This window comes from Naegleria lovaniensis (genome assembly GCF_003324165.1).
Source record: "Naegleria lovaniensis strain ATCC 30569 chromosome Unknown tig008, whole genome shotgun sequence".
Lineage (NCBI taxonomy): Eukaryota > Heterolobosea > Eutetramitea > Acrasida > Naegleriidae > Naegleria > Naegleria lovaniensis.
In genome coordinates this window covers 591,935-615,551 of record NW_025407830.1, presented here as the reverse complement: position 1 = coordinate 615,551, position 23,617 = coordinate 591,935, and the positions used below count along the sequence as shown (strand labels likewise).

Below are 23,617 nucleotides of genomic sequence, written 5' to 3'. Positions count from 1 at the left end.
ATACTTCTAAGTGCGAAAGAAAAGACATACATACAGAGAGAAGATTCTCGCTTCTGGTTTTTGGAGAAGGCAAACAAATATTTTCTTGTTGCTTCAAAATGAACAACCATTTCCGTGGGCGTGAAACGATTCTCTTCGTATCCCTACACTTCGGATAGAAAAATAGGAAGGAGAATATTTACGAATATTCAGAAATTTTCATCAAGGTGAGGCAAACAACTTGCATTTGGTTTTTATGAGTTCCACGACCAAATATCACAACCTTGATGAAGATCCTTGCTTGGATCAAGTGCTTCCAAACAAATTGCCATTTTTTATTCATGCGGCCCGAGGCTTTACAATGATGGTTGGGCTCCAAAATTTTTTTGTAACGGCTAGTCGCAGCGGTTTCAGACAATCCTTCCAACATTTGTTCGAACTGGTTGCAAAAAATGATGAACCAAGCTTCTCTGCTGCGTAGAGCTTGTTCATGTCATGACGGTGTTCGAGCAATAATAAGAAGAAAAAAAGAAACAACAACTCCATTGACTTGTTGGTTCTCAACGCTAACTAGCACTTCAAACTATCTTTGGGAAACTTCTTCAATTCAAACAAATATTACAACTAAAAGGCTTAATTCAAGAATCATCATCACGAATAATAATAACAACAAGAATATCGGAATCCTATCATCATCAAAAGCTTCATTCCATCGTGATTATTGTACATCATTTCATCCTACTCGGAAAATGTCATCATCAATTGTAAATAACAACATTGCTTCTCAAGACATGGACCATCATGATCATTCTAGTTTGATGCCCCATCATAAACGATTGGTCTGCTTCGTTGAAGGAAATATCGGGTCTGGAAAGAGCAGCACATCACGAGAGTTACAATTATTTAATGAAAATTGTGTTTCCGAACAACAACGAACTGATGAGTGGACACTCCTCAGCAAGTATTATGAAGTTGGAATTCATAAAAAGGACATCAAGCTCAACTATGAATTACAAAAACAAATTGCAAATACCTATTTCAAACATTACTTTAAGTATAACTTTCAGCCATTGACATCAACGTCATCATTGAAATCACGAGAATCATCATTCACGACTGTCAATGACCTATTTGAAAAAGAACAGCTCGAAGCCATCATGAAGAAGTTCAATAATTTAGTGAAATTACATCCAAACTCCAAGATAATGTCACAAATGAGTGACTCCTTTGATGTAAATAGATATGAATTAGATGAAAATGTCACTACTCCACCAATCACTTGTTCTGACACTTTCAACATTTTCTTTGAAGGAATTCTTTCCTCGAGTGGTGTATTTACTGTTATGGAGTATAACAAGGGAATGATTGCCGAGGAAGATTATTTGGATTTGTGTGAAAATTACGACGCCTTAAAGAGAGGTGTCACTGGTCACATGGCATTCTATCTCAAGCCAAAGAATAACATTGACATTTGTCACGAAAGAATTAAGGCTAGAAAAAGAGAATTTGAAGGAGGAATTGAAAAGTCATATTTGAAGCTCATAGAGGAGCACTATGATTCATTCATGGAAATTGTAGCAACCAAGATACCTGTGTTCGTTATTGACAATTCTACTCTTGATGCAAAACAAACTGCAGCATTGATTTTGGACATTATTAATGCTGTGAAAAAAGACATTAAATACATGTAAATTCATTAATGTTCATATCATGATAACACGCCGATTCGTCCCTCATCTTTTTTAATTAAGTTCACTCATCAGAAGTTCCAGGGTGCTCGGGCTCATTAGAAATTCCAGAATTGGAAACGATGCAACGCAAGATGGGACTTTTTTAAAAGATTTTTTAAAGTTCTTTAAATCTTTTCATTAGTTCATTTAGAACTAAAAAAAATGTCTCTTCGTGTCACAACCCATATGATCAAGCTCTCATTGCTGATCATTTATTCTTGCTTGTTGTTAAACAATTGTCAAGCTCACCAACAAACCATCCCCATACCTGTCGTAATTCCTGCAACCTTTGGAGAAAGTTACACCATTCATTATTCCAATCAATCGACCACCATTTTCAAATATGCTTCTTTCAAAGACACATCCATGAATGTTTATTTCACCCTAGGCCACGAACAAGATTCCACAACTTTCAAAATTACTCAATCCACCGTTTCTGATGAAAGTACGTTCGGTTTTTACACCTTCTACTTGTTACAAGCTCCAAATAATTCTTCAAGTAACAAGTTGACCATGGAATTTTACATGCCTCAAGGAATCTTGAATGTCGATACCATGAAGTTGCAATCTTTTCTTTCAAAGGATGTCAGATCTGCGAACATTTATCATTTGCCAACACTTTATGAATTTAGTGACTTTTCTTTGAAAAGCATTGAAGAGTCTTCAGGACAATTGTTCTCATTAGGAATTTTTTATAATGAACTCATTGGTCCACGAACAGTAGAATTTGATACGGAGATTGTTGTTTCATATCCTTCTGGTTTTGTTTTTGAATTGGAAAAAGATTCTACTGATAGAAATTTAACATTGACATTTCCAAATCAAGTACCAACACTCACATGGGATTCTCCAAGATTCCAACTCAGCAAATATAAGAATTTTGAAGGAAATACTCTTGTCGTAGATGGTGGTTCATATATTGTGTTAGATGGTTTTTACTTGACCAAGAATAGTAATTTTTCATCTTTGAATACTGATTCGAGTTCATTGGTGTATGATTTAATGGATGGACAAATGAAGGATGTACATGGAAAAGATGTTCAGGTTAATTTGAACTCGATTACTTGTGTTGTATCTGCTTCCTCTTCATCGTTTAGAAAAGTAACCACAGCAACAGTGCAAAACAACCAATTGACTTGTGACAGTTCGACATTGCCCAACAATGTCATTATTGCCATTGTTGCTTATTCAGGACCAAATGTTGAGTGGTGGATGATTGCAGTTCCTGTTGTCGGTGGTGCAATTCTACTTGTAGTGATTGTTGCTTTGATTGGATGGATTGCTTTTTGTTGTGTGAAAAGAAGAAAGAAATATTCTTACACCAATTTGTAGATTGACCAACAAATCAGTAAGGACCGTTGTAAATAAATTGTTTGAAAGTTGTGTTACGGTAACCTGAACATCGTCATTAATAGAGAAGGCATTCAGCGGTCATCCCAAAGGAACCAGCTCCTGATTCGCTGACATGGTATGTTAATTAAAGAATGTTAAGTTTACTGCAAAGTATTGATGGAAAGGTGAACATCATTTATTGATAGAACCAACTACATCCCAATGATGACTAACACTTAGGGTGTGGAGGCATTGGGTTGAGGAGCAAATAATTTCGACTGATAAAGAGCATTCGAAGTGAAGAAGAGGGAGAGAATGTAATGAGATATTTGATGAGGAAACATGAGTTGACACTGCGTCACAAAACTTGTCTCTGCAGCCTTAAGTTTCTCTTCATGACTCAAATCACCCATCTTACTCAATGAATCTTGTAGCGTGTGAGTATTACTCGATAATGGACATTCGAATATCTCATTATAATGTTTGAGTACTTCTCCCTCAAAGTCGATCAGCATGGCCAGGAAGAGCAAATGTTCATCAATGACCAACAGATTCCTCAAGCAATTTAAGTTCAAGTTTGGTATTTTCTTCACTTTACGTATGAGTGGTAAACGTATGGGATAATGATAATGTTGATGATGTTTTGCTTCACTTGGATAAATAAAGGCATTCAATCCAAAAAATGGTGCGGTCACATTCACATATAAATAGGTAAGCCAAAATTCATTATCCTGAATGTTATATCTCAAACCATTGTAGAGAATAACTTTGGTGTCCCATTGTAGTAATTTGTCCTTAGTTTTACCTCGGAATATCGTCAAGAATTGATTTAATAATTCCACTGATTCTGTCGTGTCCCGAGTGGGTATATTACTTTTCCAGTCTCCTTTTCGATGTTTGTAAATGGTATCATAGATCCCACTAATTCTTTCAAAGAGTACATTAAAATTCTCCTTAAAAACATTCAATGGAATGTCATACTCATCAATAAAGTTAAAGCAAAAGAACCTCAAAATGTAATGGATATTCAATCGTTCCAAAAGGTTCTCACGAGTGATCGGATCTACCAATTTAAAAGTAGTATTTGACGAAGAGCCTTTGGACTGGCTAGAGCTGTTGACCGTACTGTCACTATCATTACAAGAAGAAGAGTTGTCCGTCGTGGTGCTATTTTCATTGTTATGTGTATCACTACTATTCGCGTCAAGGTGTTGATGATCAGATGAAGAATTCTTGATCGATGCATAACTATTGTACAAGATCTTAAAAACGGTATCAATAATTTCAGGAGAAGCAATCTTGTCATCCAAATCTTTCACTTCAATATTATGATGACTCTGAATATCAAACCCTGAATAAAAGTAGGACGCAAAAAGTCCACTTGTGTGTGAAACAATTTCCTTATGAACCCTATATGTTATATTATTGATCATGACTGTTGCATTTGAATAAAGGCCATTCTTGAACAGAACCATATACACATCGGAGAGGAAAATATCATCGTCTGGAATGGAGGCAATTCTTGGAAGCTTTTTCTGGTGTTGTTGTTGTTGTTGTTCCTCACCTGAATTGGAGAGAGTTGAATTTCCAATCATGTTGCTTGGTCTCTATGGTGATTCGAATAATGATGAATGTGGAATGTAAAATGTTGAATGACTGACAAGCTTGCTCCTTGTTGCAAATGAATAGTATTGAAAGTATAGTATATTATGAGAGAGTGGAATTTTTCTCATCATGGTGCAGTACACAGGTGTGCAGAACGCAAATAGCTACTACCAACTTGAAAAATTTCCAAACCATGTTTTTCTAAATATATATTTTGTGTAAACATGGAAAGTGTGCCAATCGACACAGAAATGGAAATAGCCACTTTGCATTCGTAATGAGTGCGTCTATAATTGCTCATGTTGTTCCCCTTCTTCAACAACACGAATACTCACTGTCAGTAATTCCCAATCAATGGATTCAATTACAAAATTGATTGGCAGTCCCTCTACACAATATTTTCCACCTAACAAGTAGTGTAGATTCGCACAATGGATGGAGAACGAGCAAAACTGCTCGTCATTGAGTATAATCTTGGTGAATGCACTGACAAATCTACCGACTGTTCCTTTCAACGCCTTGCAGTTCCTTTCATCAACGGTAGAACTCTTTGACGATGATGGGCCATAATGTTCCCACAAATAGCATAGAAACCAATACATGATAATATGATCCTCTACTTCTTGAGCTTTGGTAGATTCTGATTCAATTCTATCACAATGTTCCTCCAGTTGCTTAACAGAAAGCATTGTTTGTTGAGTCAAAAATAAATACAGCTGTAGTTGATTCAATAAATCAATGAATCTTCTCACTGGACTTGTTTGTTGCAAATAAGGACTCGGAGTGTCTTTGTTACACACAGATGTTAAGCTTATCTTTTTGCGTGAATCAAAATTTCGAGTAATGCCAGGAATGTTGTGCGCTTTAAAATACTCTCCAACAATGGACCCTATGAGCACTGCGCTTTCACTAATGACGAGTGAAGATTTTAAGCCTCTTCTCTCAGAAATGGACAATCTTGCTGTGGTGTTATTTGAAGGCTCTGGAGTTAAGCATTTTCTATTTTCAAAAGAGGGTGCTCCATTCTGAATTCTCCTCTCATACAGAGCTCTGCAATATGAAAATAACTTGTTCCACTTTTCATCTTTTTCAAATAATGCTTCTGCTTGTTCGTAGGTTGTATTTTCAATAATATTCACACAAGAGGGATAAATTCCTAACAATTTGGGCTGAGAATCAAAATCATTAAATTCAAATTCATAGGTCATGGTTAGACGTTTTCCAGTCTTTAGAGATAGAATATTTTCAGAAAGGGAAGGATACAACATGGGAAAGACTGTTAAATGTCTTGCATCTTGATCGAGTTCGTCTGGATTTCTGAAGAGAACGGACGATCGTGGGAGACTGTCATAATACGAGGTAACTTTTCGTGCTGCCTCCTTGAAAATAGGATCTTTCAACATGTCTTGAAGAGAATTATTTCCTAAATATGAATAAAAGAAATGTGCAACATTGGTAATATGTATGGCCACACGCATTGAATTAGTTTCATAACTTTCAATAGAAATGGCATCATCTATATCCATAGTGCCTTCTGAGTCAATGGTGATCACATTGTCATAGAATTTCCAACTTGAGGTATTGATATCCCAATTCTTAACAAGATCCTTGTATTCCAGAAATTGTGATTGATCCTCCATCATCGTATGCAACACTTTCTTATCTATCTGATTTAAAATACATTTGATCAATGTAGGAACAAGATGCTTTGGAAAAACATTTGATTTGAGGATGAGAGCTTCTGGAAAGCTCAACTTTGTTCCTAAAAGATCTAACCATTTTCGAATTCTGGCTTCCAAACTCTTGGCCTTTGAAGGATATTTACAAATATCGTTCCAGTATATACTATGTGATTGAAAAATTAGACAATCGAGAAGACGAGTCTTTAGAATGATGGACTCTTCATCATTCAATTCAACATGAAATACCTCTTTTGAGAACAGCTCCATTTGATGTTTAAATTTCATTTTTAACCTGTTTTCAAGGAGCTCATCTGCTGATACAAGCCTAAATGTAATTTCCTTGTGCTTGATTTTTTCATAGTTTGATAAGCTATTAATACAGCAATACAGCACAAACTTTCGAATGGCTTTATCCAATTCCGAATAATGTTCATTGTGTGGAGACAGTGGTAGGAATTTGTGTAATATTTCAGAAAATGATAAAGTTGTGTTGGAACAATGATCCTGTTCCCAAATATCAATTAAACAATTCATAAATTCTTGCTCATGTTGTTTGTAATACTCGTTGAAATGCTGTAATAATATTTCAAATTTCTGTTGTTGCTGTTCCGATGATGATGGAGTGATAGAATTATTATTATTCGATATTATTTTCAAATCGTTAGGTGAGAGTTGAACCTCTTCCAACATGATAAACCGAGATGATGGATTTGGAATTTCAATCAGCTTAAAGTTTGCTTGGTCTTCTAACATGGGTGCGATGGTAAAGGTCTTGCCGTCTATGTGAAAGCCCAACCACAAGGCTGTTTGGTAGAACAAAAGACCGAATTGCATTTTTTCTTCTTTGGTTAGGACAGAGAACTTTAAATTTTGTTAATGAATATTGGATAGACATGTCAATATTTAAACAACTAGTTTACTCATTTAGTGTTGCTGAGGCGCTTTGCAATCCCATTCTGAGCACAACAATGTATCTTTCTCAAGACAAATCTGTACTTGGAGGGTTTTGTCTTGGATCGTTGAAGCTAATGAGTGATCACTCATGTTAGAAAGCACCGAAATGGAGACTTTTTGAATTTCAATATCTTGCTCCCTAATATTTTGCAATATCTGTTCAATGCCGTGTAGAGTGACAGTGCCAGTGAGGATATATGCCTTCTCTTCACAGAAAGTGCTCAAAGCAGGCTGATATTCAATAATGTCGACATTAAGGTAAGCAGATGCTTGTTTCAAGGCGTTGCTCAAGGACCAATCCCGTCCAACGACCCCCATCGATGATCTTATTGCAATCATTTCGTCAGAGTGGTTGAGACGGTCGCCACTTGTCGCTTGACAAAGCTCCACAACATCAGATCCTGGCTGTACGTTAAGATCAAACAATGAAATCAATTGCTGAGCTGCGTTGTTTTCGATCTTTGGATGTACGAGTCTAACAGATTCCTCAATGTGTGATCCCATAAGAGTCCAAAGCTTGTCCTTCAAGTTGTTTGTTTCGGATATAATTTTTACAAACAGTTTCATCATTTTGGATCTTCGTTTGAACATGGTATCCATGAGCAAGTCGTCTTTTTCTTCGAAGCCATCTGACAGAATTTGGAGAATGGCAGAAGAAGTACATTCATGGTTCTTGGCAGAGCTAAGTCTCGAGTACAGAATGTCAAGAGCATGAAGAATTTCATCTTCATGAAGTGCTCTCTTGCCGTATCTAATGTACATGATGAAAAACTTTGTCAAGTCTCCATTCTCGACATTAGCAATTCTGAACAATGTTTCAAAAAAGGGTGACCACAAATGTCTTGGAGCAACAGATCTTGGAGCATGATAGAGCAATGTATCTTGATTGATTTCTCCTCCCGACTGTCTCAAAATAAAGTGATAAACATAAAACCGTAAAAACGAATCGTTGTCTTTGAATTTTGACTCGTTATCAATAAGATATTGCATCCACAGTGCTGTATCCATTAAGTACAAATAATTTTGTTGCTCGTTAGTGTTAATAAGAGGCTTGTTAGGACTATTTTGGAAATGCATGAGGAAAGAGGGTATGTTTCCAATATTTCTTGTCCAGTCTCCAATATATTCGGGAGCTGGAATGAGGCTCTTTTTCCACATTTCTCTAATGAGTTCAAACATTGTTGTTCTACTGTGTTGTTTTCCAGAGCAATAAGCAAAATATTGGGCAGTATAGAAAATCTGATCACCATCTTCTTCATCTTCTGTGTTTTGTTCAACTTTTGTTTGGAAGGATGAGTCAAAAAGCAATGATGCAAATTTGCTTTCATGTACTGATTCTTGAATAAGCGTCAGGGTTTTGATGCATCCTCCAAAGCATACAGCATGCATCAAAGATTCTCCTGCATCGTTTTTCATGCCCACCAATTCGGATAATGGACATACGCTTGAAATAAGGCTTGGTAAGATACAATCACAGCCACTTCTTAATGAGGCGAATAGGGGTTCTCGAATAAAGTCCTTGACGTTTTCGAACGTTTGTGCTGCCTCCTCTAATTGAGAAATTAGTTGTTTCACAAATTTAGCATTGGACTTCTTGATGGCCATAACCAATAATTGCAATACCTCGTCGTCTGAATTTCTGCCAACAGCACAAATAATTGCCAGTATTCTTTCGACATGGCCCATTTTGTCTCCATTAAACGAATTAATGGAAAAGAAAAACGAAGTACACTTGAGCTTCTCTTCAAATGGCATTGCATGAATCAAGGCTTCAGTTATCTCTTTAAAGTAATCATGTGTAAATAGGAACTTGACTATTCTGCTAGTGATTTCGACTTGGTGTAAATGATGCGACAGCTTGGAAATTGGAAGTGAGGGTAGTAGCTTGCTGTATTTCAAATATGCTACCAAACAGTCATACATTTCTTGCTCAGATCGAACGTTGTCTAATACGGAATAGTTGGGTGCAGCACCGAGACAATCTTTCGTCATTTGTACCATCAGTTGAGACACAATGTCAATAGGTGGATCAAAGTGTTCAATCGTTTGAAGTTGCTTAAGAGCAATAGTTTTGAATTGTTCTTTCACGAGATCGCTTGATTCAGACGCAAGCAAGGAAATCATTTCGTACATTTGATCTAATAAGCTTTGTGCCTCATAGCTAACTTTTTCTACAAACGAATAATCATCGGCTAATAGACCTTGTATAACAAAGCTACGTAACTTTGGCAAATCCAAGCAAAATTGAGAATTCCATGACACTTTGTCATTGGTACTGTAAGGTTTGACAAGGTAATTTCTGAGACATGACTCATCCCTTATGTTGCTAATCCAATTCAATACCTGTTCCTTGTTTTCTGCAGTGATTAAAGGCACTTGGCCATCGAAAGTAGTTACCAAATAACTGTAATTATGAGATAAAATGTTAAGAGTAACTCCCATGTCTGCTTTCTTCATAAAAAGGCAAAGTAATATTGACAATATTGGCGGATCTGTATCATCGATTGAAGACAATTTGGAAGCTAGTTGTAAAAATTCGTCGGTAAGGTCTTGAGTCAAGTCGTCTGAAGTGCGAATGAGTGAAGCCAGTGAGTTATAAATAAGGTCAATTTGTCTAAGATTAAGGCGAATAGATTTGCTTTCCGTTACCAAACTGAATCTCATATTCTCAGCGCAAAGCCCATTCATCAATAGATGTGATAATATATCCTTAAATGTGTCAAATTTTCTGGCATTTAAGCATTGAGATAGAAGGTGACCACATGAGTTTTTCAATAGTATTGTGTTCGTTTCGTTCTGGTCATGTTTAACTTTGGTCCATATCATTTGCTCTATTTCCGTGACATGACAAAATGCTCTGTTGAGCGAAAGGGTATATTCGAATGGAGACATTGTGTATCCGAAAGAGGGGCCTATCAGCTCCGAGCAAGATGAAAATTGAATAGCTTTCTTAATGAGTTCAAAGAGCTCCACACATGCTCCTTGTACAGTCAACTCAATTAGTAGCTTGATTTCCATGGAGATTAGATTGTATTCAAGCTTTTCTATTAAGAAAGAAATTAGAGGAATGTTACCTGATCTCATATTCAAAATGATCCTTGAGAGATCGCTCAACTCCTGTCTCTCAGTGTTTTGTTTACGATAGAAGGCTTCTGGATAAAATTGAAATACCATTTTTGCTACATGAACGCTCTTAATGCAAGAAACTAGAGATGAGATATCTAAATCAATGTGGATATTTTCAAGTAAGTAGTAAGCAAGCTCAATATTTTCTTCCAATAAAGCGTTCGACAACAAACTTATTTTGGTCTCTGAAGAAATATTACTATTGAGAGTTTTAAAATTCGTCACACCTCTCTCGATTTGCCATCTCAGCTCCTCGTTAAGGAATTTAAATTGATCATGCTTTGACATTCGTTTTGCTTTGGTATAAATACCTCTCTGTAGTATTGATATTGCAGTGTTGTCATGACAATCCAATTTCCAGAATAGGATTTCTTTTGTTGAAGAGTCGGTAGTGAAAGATGTCAATTCATGTAGCAATGATTTAGCTAAATCTTTGTTATGGCTATACATTTCACACAAGACATGCGACACCAACTCTCCGGAAAAGGAGGCTTTCTGCAGATCTTCATTAGAAATAAACTCGCTCAATTTCTTAAACATGTCAACGCTTTTTACATAATACAGAGCAGTCCTACCATGAATATCTCGTTGACCAACTTGGGCGCCTCCCATCAATAATATGTCGACTGCAGAGAAATTATTTTGACTCACTGCAAAATGCAACAAAGGAACGCCCAAGTTTGTCCACATATAAGTACTTCCTTCAAAGTTAACAAGCTCCTCTCCGTTTTCTATTTGTTCAAGACATGTTTCAGTTTTCTCAATCAAAGCTTCAAACTCAGCTGTGGTGTTTACCGAAAGTGAGGTAACAATATTTTTCAGATTGGAAAATTGTTTTGAGACTGAGCTCGGTAGTGTGTCAGATAAAACGGCAAACAATCTTTTGTCCTTCTCCACCTCTTTCAATATTTGTAAATTTTGAAATACATAAGTTGTATCTGTAGATCCATCAACCTCTTTTTCAACTTGAAGAATACTTGCAATAGGATTTAAATATCCTTTGATAAATATTTTAACAATTTGTGAGTAATTGACGTCATCGGGAACGGCTATTGGCTCAACGGTACTCTCCAATGGCTCAAAACTAATCTCACTAAAAACCTCCTGATCATTATTGATTTTCCGTGATGTATTTCCATTCAAAAATTGGCCCCATTCTCTTTTAATCTGCTCATCATGAATTATGTATTTTGAATTCAACGATTTTGTTTTTGCTGGGTTGGTTTGGCTTGTTACGTTCTCCGAATTTTTTCTTGTCATGGGCGGCGAAGGGTTTTTTATCTGCTTCGATGAGTGGGTAATTGAGTCTCCACACACAACTGTTGAAGAGTTTTGTTGCATTCCGATAGCAGCAAAGCTCTGTCCAGGCTGCATAGTAACCTTAATGCCATTCGCTTCGTCGCCATTTTCCACTAACGGAGTCACGGCAACAGAAGTACATGATGCTCCCGCTGGCTCCTTCATATCCACGGACTCTGTTTCATAGGGCTGCTGCTGCGATGGACTTTGACGGTGAGCCTTTGATTTTTTCAAGTCTGATCCAAAGGATTGAGGCTCTTCGACATGTTGAGTAGACCTCTGAGTGGCGCAAGCGGATCCCATTCTAACTGAGCTATTGAGATGATCTCGAAGATCCTAAAAGGAGCAAAACAAACACAATTACCACCTCCAAATCGAAGGATGAACTTTTTTTTCTTGAGCCAATGATTTCTGTATCTCACAACCGCTCGAAAGTTGTATTGAAGGAGTGAACTTGCGAGAGAGATTCGGTTGCAATAGTTCACAATCAATTCATGTTCTAGCTCTTCAGGTGAGATCAGAACTGAAATAGTGCCAATTTATCTCGCATTCATATTGTTTCTTCCTCACACTTTGTATTGCAATGTTTGGAATTTACTTTACTCTCCATGTATTTGTTCAACCGTGGTATTGGAATACAACGAATCAATTTATTCACTGAATTGATTGAAGCATGAGGAAATGATCCCAAAATAAAACTGTAGAGTGGGTTACAAAAATTTTGCTCCATGAACAGGGAAATATGTGTCAATTTCTAACGATCACGCTCACGTCAAGCACATGACATTGTAATTTAATTCAAAACAAGGCGTCATGAATTCACATTCTCATGTCAAAGTAGAAAAATTGACTGAGAGTTGATGAATTCTTGGTTCTTTTCCAATTCTTTGTCTCTCTCCATCGCTTTTCGGGATTCCCGTGCTTTGGGGTTTCAATAAAGGAATCAGGCATTCCCATCGCATCAATTCAACCCAGAATTCAACAAAAAAAACGCATAATTTTTTGCATAAAGCATTCCTGTAGTCGTGTTCTCAATTCCATCCAGTCTGAACGTTCGAAATTGAAACCAATCGTTACGAGCCCTCTCACAATTTAACGTCGTGTGCGATCATACGAGCAAGAAAGTCCCAATCCCTCACTACTACATTTACCATGCCTAAAAGTACCAAGAAATCATCCAACGACATCGAAACGAACGATGAGAATTCCAAACGAAATTTGGAAGAGTCTCTGACCAGTGGTGGTGCCACATCTAATCTTTTTATTCAGATAGATGATGAAAAGAATGAAACGGCCAAGGACAACACTGAAGCATCAGCATCAATAACGGATGCATCTGTTTCATCGACGTCGAACAATGCTGTTGCAAAATCTCCAACTTCCTCTGTGGTAGAGTCTCGTGAAACAGCCTCTTCATCATCATCCTCTTCACCCAATCATGGTGATCATCAACAGTCCTCTACAACCTCATCAGGTTTGACAACAACTCCCAAAAAGACGCAGCAACCCTCATCAGCAAACTCTGCCCCTCTCACCCATCAACCCTTCCAGACAACACCCGTCGTCCATCAAGCCATTGCAGGTAACCCATCTCACGTGATGATGAAAGAAGCGGTAACACAATCAGGTAGTCATCAAGTCTTGGGTACTCTGGTCTCGAGCGCAACCCACAAACAACACTCGAACAGCACCAATAATCTCCCTCTTGGCACCCCAACCACGACTGTGTTCCATCATCATGCTCATCATCCTTCGAGTGCCACAATCATTGCTCAAGGTGGACCTCCCACGGCCGTGCAATTTTACAATCCATTCCATACACCACCTCCTCCTCACACCGGTTCCACACCGATTGTGAATGGTGCCAATGCACCTCCTCCACCACCACTCTACCCACCCTATGCATATCCACCCTATGGATTTACTCCAATGTATCCTAGTCATTCGATGAATATGGAGGGAATACCGTATGCACTTCCACCTCATCCGATTCCTCAACAACAGCCACCACAACCACAACAAATGGATACTTCCGAGGATAGTTCGGAGGAAGAATCTGAGGGTGGCGAATCGGGAGAAGCATCCGATGACAGCTCTTCCAACAGCGCAGCTGAAGAGGAAGAAGGTATTGTAACTTATCAAAAGCCATCACCCTATACAGAGCTAAGGAAGAAGCACAACAAGCTACTTAAGGAATATGAACGAATACAGCGAGAACTCTCTGCTGCAATGGCAGAGTTGACCGAGCTGAAAAAGCGAAAACGAGTTGATTTTCCATTCCCAACACAACCCGTTATGGCCACCTCGAAAAAGAAAAAGTTTAACATTGTCATGCTGGAACAGCAGCAAGCCATGATGCGTGCAGCATCTGTATCTAGTGACACCAGCACCTCATCTACGACACAACAAACAACTGAAAGTAAGACGCCGTCAAAAAATCAAATTATTCAACCTATTGAGGGCCTGGCTCCATCGCTTCCTCCTAAGACAAACAATGTTGACCCAACTAGAGAGATGTATCAACAAATTGAGAACTCATTGGCCAATCTTCCAGGCTCTGATGCATCTGTGCCTTTTTCTTCTGCTGTAGGGTCGTCATCCACTTCTTCTAGCGCTGATGAAAATGGTGGTAAGCCAATAACACTGAACAAGTTGGCACATATTTATTATTATGACGGAGGATGTGATGGTCATGGCACCAGACAGCTAAAAGCCAATGGAAAGAGAATTTTCATGGACATTGCTTGGGATGAAATTATCAAATTTAGAAAAGCTGATGACTGCCTTCATATGTGTATTTTTGTAAATACATCAACTGTGGACAAGGTTAAAGATTCTGATTTGATTGCAACTTTTAAGATCCTACGAAGCGATGGTGACAAAGTGAAAATTTCCAAGATTAGAGAAAACCTTAGAAAACTTAATCTACAGAATCAATTCTCTCATATTGGACACATCAAATTCTTTATTCAACTCAGAGGCAAGGACAAGCTTTTCGACTATACCGACAAGATTCTGCTTTATTCGAAAACGCAGCACAATGTTTCTAATTTTGAACCTCCCAATCAAAGAGAGTATACAGAATTATCCAAGCTTTTCTATCAACAAGATCGTTTTATGATTTACAAAAAAGATTAATGACCCCAAAGTTTCCATCTTCAGATTTAATTGAGACATGCCTTGGTACGTTTACGAGTCTCATCTAGGTTACTAAATTTTAATAAATCTCTTGTTTTTAAATGACATTGCCATTGATTTACCGTCACCTATTGCAGGTATCTCTCCGCCATCCAAAGTGTTATTACTGTTTGACAAGACACGTTCATTTCCAACGTTCTTGCCAAAAACAATAATTTCCGTATCTGGAAGTTTGACATTTTAACATTCCGCACAAATCAGAATTTTTTCTTTATAACATTTTCATAAATCAATTACTTAACAAAATAGCATCATCACCTTCTTCATACCCTCCATTCAACATCATTGCTTATTCATTGAAACACACTGTACAACCAACATGCCATTCAGCGAAAAACTGAAAACAAGCCTCAAAAAAATGAAGCTGACAATGGTCTCTTCAATTTTCTTTCATTCAACCACATCCTTTGAGGATGAAGCATATCATTCTACCGATCTTAGAGAATCTAATGAGCAAGTAAGGAAGGCTACATATTCTTCTGAAAATATTAAAAGCTCAACTCACGAAGGAAAGAATTGCCATCCAACTAATGCTGAAGAATCCGTTACGAGTCCGTCTGAGGAAAAGATGGTTTCCAACTCACCAAGTATTCTATCCCAAGATCCCCAACAACCCCAGACCTCTATTCGGGATAGCAACGATATTGTTGTGAGCAGTGGTCTCAACAACATTAATTCCTCCAACAAGGAGCCAATCTTCATACTTAAGAAAACTATCATCGGAACAAGAAATACATCAATACTGTTGAGTAGTAATAGAGGGAATGAGAGAAACAACTCTCTTCTTCTGTCGTTATGTAAGTAGTAGTGGCCTTGTTGGTATAGAACCAAAACAATCGATTTACCTTTTTAGTCAATCTGATTACGCTTAGAGGAGCCACAATGGACGTCCCACCTAATTGTACAGAAATAAGTCTTGAGAAACTTTTACAGTGCTTAGAAAAGGCATTCCTTGACTTCAACGTAAGTGTTCATTTTCCTGAAACATTCGAATGCAGCTCATGTATTCAATCTATTCAAATGGCAGCCAAAACTTAAATCATGTAAGATTAAGAGTCTCCTCAACCGATTGTACAATACACAAACAGTTGATTTCCGAGTTACAGGTGAAATCAACAGCATTGAGAATGATTCAATTGAAAAGCTCGTTGATTGGGTTAAGATCTATTTTGTCCACGGTACTATCATTGCCGAGAACACTCCGCTATATCAATCGCTCAAAGGAATGAAATATAGCGAGCTATTAAATCATTCTAAATCTTCGGGAAACACTAAAAAGCTGGAAGATATTCGAGAATTCTTGAATCTGTACTCCGATTTGGGTTTAAGTCAAGAAGGTATTGAGAAATTGCATACTATTGAATCCATGCGTTTGAAAATTTTGTTTCATGAAGACACGTTCTCAGTGATTGTAAATTACAAGGGAAGAATATTTGAACTAATTGACAGAAATGCTCTCGATTCAAATTCTCACCTGAGAGCCAAATATAATTGGTCAGGTCCAATCCCTGAAAATGCTGTTTGGGCAAGGTGGCCTCTTCACAACCCTAGCGACAAGAGAGTATTGTGTGGTGGTGATTTCTTTGAACTGCCAACAACATGTTCTCCAACATCAAGTCCCAACTTAATTTCCATTTCTGAACACACAGAAGAAGGCATTGATGTTTCAGTTTTGACATGTCCAATATCCATGTGTATTTTCTTTGATCCAGTAGTAGCAGTGGATAATATAACTTATGAAAGAGAAGTGTTCAAAAAGTGGTGTGGAAAAAAGGTAGAGATTGTTTCTCCAGTAACAGGTAAAAGAATTTCACCTCGTATGACCAATGATGTGGTCATCAGAAATAAGGTAAAGAACTATTTGGAGCGAAACGTGCATTTAAAACTTTCTGAAGAGTTATATTTCCCTCTGCACAATTTTGAATCGTTCCGTAAAGCGATCGCAAAGGGTGATGTTGATGAAGCCACAGAAATTGCCAAGAGTGATATTCGCTTAATTACAATGAGGCCTGATGAGCTTGCCAAACTCAACGACTCTGTGAAATCCAATGACTCTCTCAATGGATACAACCTTGCCTTCATTCACGGTCTTCATAAGCTACTCGACAATATGAAAAACATTCTTGTTCACAACATTTATCTTGCCATGGAACAACGATGCGAATCATCCACAATCGAACAGCTTTCACTCCATCTTGATTTGATTGAACAAAAAATTCTCGATTCCAAGCAAGAGTTTCCAACAACAGCAACAGTTTCACAAGAGAAAGAAAATACGACTGTAAACACTACAATAAATCCCTGAATAATATTTCCATGTAATCCTATCCAGAGCAGTCTTATTGTGTTCCGAAGAAGAATATGTTCTGACCATTACCAATCATTTGAATCTCATCATGACGTGGATTAGGGATATCCCTGCGCTGTCAATGTAAAGACCAAAGTAAATGATAGAGTTTCACAATTATATAAATGGTGCTAACCGTAACAACTTGAGTAGTGTAACAGATTCCGTGGAGTAGAGTGCTGTCATGCCTGAATTTCAAAATCGCGAGAGAAGCTGGGAAAGCAAGGAGGGCCTTAATATTATTTCTCCATACTGCATTCTTGTAACTGGGTAAATCAACAGAAAGATGGTTGGTAAAACTGATTATTTATTCTTCCCCGTGTGTACATAGGCATGTCTAATAGTTGAATAAATAAGAATCACATTACTTTCTAACCTGTAATACAGCAAGAGTAAATACAACTAGATGCTACAAACATCATGCATCAGTCCCAACATGGGATGACACCATTAAGCGTTAAACGTCATGGCAAACCTCACTCATAAAAAGGATAATTTAACGCCTTTATTTAAATCAACAATTTGAACAAAACAAACAAATCGAACAACGTGCTGATCTTGCAAGCAAACACTCAAAGAGTGAAAGCCAGCGGAAAGGACCCAACGCACACAAGGTGGGGAAGACCCAACACACAAGGTGCTCAAAAACTAATTCTATGAGTAGTAAGGGATCGAAGAAGAATATTTCTTGCTCCATTGATATCTCTGTCAAAAATTGAGCCAAATGATGGACAACGAAACACTTCAGATGATCCAACCGTATAAATATGTCCAAGTTTTGGATGAATACACTTCGTTGACAATATAAATGTGTGTCCACAGATGCTCTCTAGCTTTGTGAAGCAATCTTTGCTTGAATCTATAATGTGACCAAGTCAACAATACTTCTTGCTGTCTTGCTATTAATTCTCATATGGAGTTTCTTTACCATTTTCTGAGTCTCAAACGAAGGAAGTAAGATCACTTGGTAGTTTCGACACAGCCACAAACACAGTTTCTTGTGTAGATCATCCACAATATTTCTAATCTTTTGTTAAATTCTTCTTCCTGCTCTCTTGTCCTTGTATCTTTTGCAACGTCTGACTTCTGATTGAGACCATTTCGGTTGCAACTTGTCATACGCGCAACACAATCTACCAATTCTTTCGGCACCTCCTGAGCCCCATTTGGTTGAATAACCATTCAAATCAAAGGTGGTCTGAAATGTTCTTACTCCTAATATCCAGAACTTGTGGAATACATAAATAATAATGGTTCAACTTGTTCTTAATAATAATGGAATCGTACTGAAGCTCCAGGAGGATGAGTGGGTTCATCCTCTCTACTTCTCTTCATTCGTTGAGATTAAGGTTGTTAAGTTTTTTTTTGAAAACCTCAACAAGAGTTGAAACTTTATCAGTATTGAACGACTCTTTCAATTGAAACTCTATCAATTTGAATATCTTGATTCATTCTTTTCTTCCGAACTGATCATGGAAAAGTGAACGCCTTGACAATTCCTTATCCACCTCCAAAACAACACTTTTGATTCAAAGAATGAATGAATGGTTCGTCAGGAACTGACTAAATGGACTTGTTGAGTTTGTAATAAATTGTGGCTTTTGTTATGTTATTTTAGTGCTGACAAATTTAAAACCGTTTATTACAACAAAACCTCCAAAACAAACAAGGTTATTAAAAAAGCCGCGTCATCAGGACTGTGTTTTAGTGATGGTTTTTGAAAGAAATTGCTGTAATTGTTCATTTGGCTTCAACGGTGGGTTTCATCAATATTTGGTCCTATTTTTGACAGCAAATATATCCTAAATTCTAACAAATTCTTCTAAGCTTAATACTCTGGTTTGAAGTCATTATTCGGCTATTGTTGAGTATATCAATTGGACACCTCTTCCTGTCATGCGGTTTCTTCTATATGATAGTCATTTAAATTGTAGAGGGTATTAGATTTCAGTATTCCATAATTATCGAGATAAAAGAGTTCATCGATGGTGGGTTTCAATTCAAATTTAGTTCCAGATTGTACTTTGAACTGGAAACCCATTGGAATGATCACACCTGTAGAAGTGGTAACTATGTTAATACCAAACACATCCTTATGGTGTTCTTTTGATGGAGAAATAAAAACTCCATCTAATAAATCCCACTTCTTCTCGGCAACGTGTGTCCAGAACAACTCTTCTCCATTTTCATCCTGCTTCTTCTCTGGATCTATAACACGTTTTGAAATACAATACTCTACATATCCGTTTGAATCTAAACAATGTTTGCACTTGAATATATGATCTTTTAAGTTTGGATGGTTGGTGATTAGAGATTTCCAACAACTAGTTTCAGAGAACTTTGTACCGTCCAACTCTGTCAGGCGAAGCATAACAATTGATTCCAAATCCATGTTGCAGTTTGGATATTCGTGGAGTAACATGTTGATCCTTTCTTGAACAATCTTTTTCGTCAATTTTGATCTATCTTCGGTCCCAAATATCTTCTTTAGAATTTCTAGTCCAATTTCATACCCAATAAAATCCTTTGCAGAAAATATAAAATAATTTGTAGTTGGATCCCAATAAGAGCTTTCTGGTCCAGAAAATCCAGAATACAGTAAAGCATCAGCAACGTCATCCTTGTGTACCTTAAACTTAGAACCTAAGAATGGAAACTGATAATGAGTAACGTATTTAACAATGGCGTCTTGAATTCCTTGTCGAGTTGTTTCTTCTACAACCAATCGAGGATTCAAACTTGAGTTATAGGTATCAAGATAAGGCTCCATATTCTTTTTTGCTTGCAACACAAACTCGTCTACGGACAATTTAAGAGCATCTATCATGTTGTTGGTTATAGCAAGCTTTTCTAATGCTAATGTGATTAATCCTCTTCTGACATACTTGTAACCTTGTTCATGTAAATAGAATAAAATCTCTTTCTTCTCGTTGTTTGGTATTTTGATATGTTTTTCTAAAAATGAAATGATATCATCTCGTACAATCAAACCAAAATCATATATTTTTTCTATATCAATCTTTGCTTCAGTCTTACCGAGAGATGATTGCATGATCTTTCCCTCATCAATAGAAAAATTAGTTCCAGAATATATGGATAGATGAAATTCTGGTATGGTATCAATACATTGTCCAAACTTGGTTAAAAGTCCTGTCTTCTCACCACTCAAACTTATTAACTCTGAAAGGTTATTCGATCCAGTATTTTCGCTAATGAAAACATAATATGAATCACTTAAGAAAAACTGCAATACAAACCTTGAATAAACATTTGCGTTATCAATAACAACAATAAAATTTTCAATTTTCTTGACTATTCCAAATAGAGCAGAATTGTCATTAAGTGAACGAATTATCTTGTTCACTAATTTTGCAATAAATGCCTTTAAAACACAGGGAGAAGAATATACATATTTCAATGAGTAGAGTAAAGCTTCCAAACTGGTATCGGTTTTGCCATTTGATTGCATATATGCCAGGTATGGAAGTATTCCGCCTGTAGCAATATTTCCATCCTTATCTCTCTGAACAAAGTCTTCAAATACAGTTGGGTGTTGTTTTGCTTGATGAATTAGTTTTGAAATATAAATCAATCTACATATGAATACCATTAGTACTACTTGTTCTACTGAGCCAAAAAGTTCAAAAATATTTCGGCTCGATAAGTAGTAAAATGCTTGAAGCATCAACGAATCAGTTTTCAATCCACTAGTTGCCTCTGATGGTGATGTACATGTTAGAATCATTCCAGGATTGTGGCATAACAAACGCACACAAGCTGATGTCTTTCCAGTACCAGATGGACCCATAAACATTAATGTGCTGCGTTTGGTTTTAGGAGCTAGTAATTTCAATACCTCATCCTCTTGTGCCATAGTGTACTGGAATTGTGTAAAATATGGTAGTTCATGTTTGACAAATGAACCATCTACTAACGGCAATTTTGTAGACTGATATTGCGTATCAAAGTTGGGATAGCCAAGCATAATTTTCGCCGGAGGAATAGTAGTCTTTTCGAGCAATATTTGTTCAAACACATTAAATTGTTCATGTTTCAACACATTATATGGGTACATGGTTGCCAACTCGTACTGTGAGTTAGAATAAAACCTTTCGAAATCAAAATATATTGCCCTCTCATAGCGTGCTTGTTCTATTTCCTTCAGCAGGTTCTGTGATTTTTGTTGACCGGAGACAATTCTTTCATTAACCCAAGAAACAACAGTTTGACAAGTATTGGAAAGTTGTGGAGTGCTATTCTTGTTGTAAATACTATCCAGTCGATCAATAGCAAAATATTCATCCACATTCATGATATCTTCAACAATGTTGTGGAGAGCTGAGCCATCAAAACCAGCTTCATACAAAGACATCACATCATCAACCGACAAACCAGCACCACCCAAATAATCATCAAAAGTCATGAGTGATGCTACTTGTTGCGCGTTCCATTTCTTGTAATCCATCAAATTGAGAGTGATTGGTTCGGAGGACAAAGGTGCTGAAGTACTTTCCCCACTCTCGTTGCTGGATGCTTCTTTTTCCTTCAACCAATTTGTAGTGGTGTAGGAACGTATTTGGCCAAATGATGTCGTTGCTGGATGATTCAACAATTTGTTGTTATTGTTCGGAACAACAGCAGCATGTTTCATCAACGGTTTCAAGGACGAAGTAGAATGCCGAACATAAATATGGTTACTGGTGATGCTCAATGTGTTTCTGTGGGAATTTAATCCTTGCAAGATGCGATTGATGGTTGTTCTTTTCATTCTTCCATAAGTTGTACGCAAGAATTTTTTGTTGATCAGGTTGATTGAAAATATGAAAACAGCGCATTTTTTATTGAGTAAAATTGATAGAGTTTCGTGCTCTTCGAAGGGTTATAGAACTAGAGCTGAATTTCTTCAGCAACGAAAAAATTCATGTTTCTACATTGTAAACAGTGCTTTTCCAAAGCTGGAATGGGTAGTGTTTTTGAACAAACAAAAAGCTCTTTTCACTTTCAATACATTATCTCGTGAAGCTTTGGAGCATATGAAAATCTTATTAGAGATCAATGATATGCAATCTCAATAATACTTGTCATCATGGCGTTGCTTTAAACGCTAGTTATAAATTAAATTAATAGTTTCAAGTAGTATTTGAATAGGGTTCATCTTTGGGTTGAACCCTCCTCTTGTCAATATTGATGACCCTAATGATCACCAAATGAACAATCAAAAACATCTCTTTCGGTTTAAGAAATGAGAGAAGACAAATTTGAAAAACTCCTGATTGCAACCACCATGTTCATTGGGTTCAGCGCACTCTTTCGTCCCTCAGACATTGCTTCTATTAAATGGTGTGACATTACCAGGGACAAACCAAAGAAGGGTTGGATTCCAATAATTAATTCAGGTCACAAAACCGACAAGATGAATCTCGATAAAGATCCCATCATAATCGAACCAGCCCCCAACCAAAAGTACTGCCCAGTGAAATTAATCACCTCATACAGAGACCGAGTCCACAACTTCAAAGAAAGAAATAGTCCTTTCCTCTCCTTTACCGACAATCGTTTCCTCACATCAAACGACATATGCGAATTCATGAAGAAAGTGAGAAAAATCCTTAACATTAAGGAAAATATTCTAGGTCACTCCCTTAGAATTGGAGCAGCTTCCAAACTCACCGAAGAAGGAGAATCGTAGGATGTGGTCATGCACGCAGGTAAATGGAAATCAAACGTCTGCAATGCATACACTAGGAATATTGCTTTAGCAAATAGAGGACTTTCCAAAACACTTTTCAATAAGGAAGACAACCTCTGAACCAAACCAATTCGTCAAAAAATTACCTTGTGTTGCATATCGTTACATGATCGTGAAACGAATGTGTCTAAGATTGTAACTCTATTACAACACTGTAATTGTAATTTTTAGAGGGAAACATCGCTAGAAAAATTACCTCAACAATACAGCGTGTAGTGTCAACCATGTCCATCAACCAAACAGCTTCCTCTCAGCAAGAAAAGACTTGAACAATCCCCAGTACAAGGCTTTGAGGAAGAACCATCAGAGTACGAGCATCCTAAACATTTTAAGTTAAACCCTGAACCACCTTACGATATTGAAGAACAAGTATTTCCATTAACAATATGCCCATGTTCAGCTAAGAGCTGTGAAAACAGTCGTTGTCTTCAATAAACCTGTTGTGACAAACAAAGAATATCTTATGATTATTGATGACTTCAGGTTTCACGAAATCGGCTGAGGATTTGTCTAGGCCCTCGTTAAATTACTTTTTTTTGAAATTTGGCTGGGCAAAATTGAAGAGATCAGATGACAATTCAAGGTTTGGATTTTTAACATCCTTCAAATCTTCCAT

The 23,617-nt window shown here is 37.2% G+C and overlaps 9 protein-coding genes across 9 annotated transcripts; 5 read left to right on the top strand and 4 right to left on the bottom strand.

Annotated features, from left to right (window-relative positions):
* Positions 1–728: 728 nt before the first annotated feature.
* On the top strand, positions 729–1,670 carry C9374_014606 (uncharacterized protein; the record flags this gene model as incomplete). Its single annotated transcript, XM_044690612.1, has 1 exon — positions 729–1,670. One exon carries the CDS (start codon positions 729–731, stop codon positions 1,668–1,670), a length of 942 nt encoding a protein of 313 aa, XP_044553198.1.
* Positions 1,671–1,871: 201 nt separating this feature from the next.
* Positions 1,872–3,041, top strand: C9374_014605 (uncharacterized protein; the record flags this gene model as incomplete). Its single annotated transcript, XM_044690611.1, has 1 exon — positions 1,872–3,041. One exon carries the CDS (start codon positions 1,872–1,874, stop codon positions 3,039–3,041), a length of 1,170 nt encoding a protein of 389 aa, XP_044553197.1.
* A 236-nt stretch (positions 3,042–3,277) lies between these two features.
* Positions 3,278–4,636, bottom strand: C9374_014604 (uncharacterized protein; the record flags this gene model as incomplete). The annotated part of the gene is made up of 1 exon (XM_044690610.1): positions 3,278–4,636. The coding sequence occupies one exon, from the start codon at positions 4,634–4,636 to the stop codon at positions 3,278–3,280; it is 1,359 nt and encodes a 452-aa protein (XP_044553196.1).
* Positions 4,637–4,933: 297 nt separating this feature from the next.
* Positions 4,934–7,162, bottom strand: C9374_014603 (uncharacterized protein; the record flags this gene model as incomplete). Its single annotated transcript, XM_044690609.1, has 1 exon — positions 4,934–7,162. One exon carries the CDS (start codon positions 7,160–7,162, stop codon positions 4,934–4,936), a length of 2,229 nt encoding a protein of 742 aa, XP_044553195.1.
* A 90-nt stretch (positions 7,163–7,252) lies between these two features.
* Positions 7,253–12,010, bottom strand: C9374_014602 (uncharacterized protein; the record flags this gene model as incomplete). The annotated part of the gene is made up of 1 exon (XM_044690608.1): positions 7,253–12,010. One exon carries the CDS (start codon positions 12,008–12,010, stop codon positions 7,253–7,255), a length of 4,758 nt encoding a protein of 1,585 aa, XP_044553194.1.
* Positions 12,011–12,859: 849 nt separating this feature from the next.
* C9374_014601 (uncharacterized protein) lies at positions 12,860–14,845 on the top strand (the record flags this gene model as incomplete). Its single annotated transcript, XM_044690607.1, has 1 exon — positions 12,860–14,845. The coding sequence occupies one exon, from the start codon at positions 12,860–12,862 to the stop codon at positions 14,843–14,845; it is 1,986 nt and encodes a 661-aa protein (XP_044553193.1).
* A 418-nt stretch (positions 14,846–15,263) lies between these two features.
* C9374_014600 (uncharacterized protein) lies at positions 15,264–17,210 on the top strand (the record flags this gene model as incomplete). Its single annotated transcript, XM_044690606.1, has 3 exons — positions 15,264–15,702; positions 15,759–15,868; positions 15,933–17,210. 3 exons carry the CDS (start codon positions 15,264–15,266, stop codon positions 17,208–17,210), a joined length of 1,827 nt encoding a protein of 608 aa, XP_044553192.1.
* Positions 17,211–19,146: 1,936 nt separating this feature from the next.
* On the bottom strand, positions 19,147–22,020 carry C9374_014599 (uncharacterized protein; the record flags this gene model as incomplete). The annotated part of the gene is made up of 2 exons (XM_044690605.1): positions 19,147–20,461; positions 20,510–22,020. The coding sequence occupies 2 exons, from the start codon at positions 22,018–22,020 to the stop codon at positions 19,147–19,149; spliced, it is 2,826 nt and encodes a 941-aa protein (XP_044553191.1).
* Positions 22,021–22,494: 474 nt separating this feature from the next.
* C9374_014598 (uncharacterized protein) lies at positions 22,495–22,941 on the top strand (the record flags this gene model as incomplete). Its single annotated transcript, XM_044690604.1, has 1 exon — positions 22,495–22,941. One exon carries the CDS (start codon positions 22,495–22,497, stop codon positions 22,939–22,941), a length of 447 nt encoding a protein of 148 aa, XP_044553190.1.
* Positions 22,942–23,617: the final 676 nt, after the last annotated feature.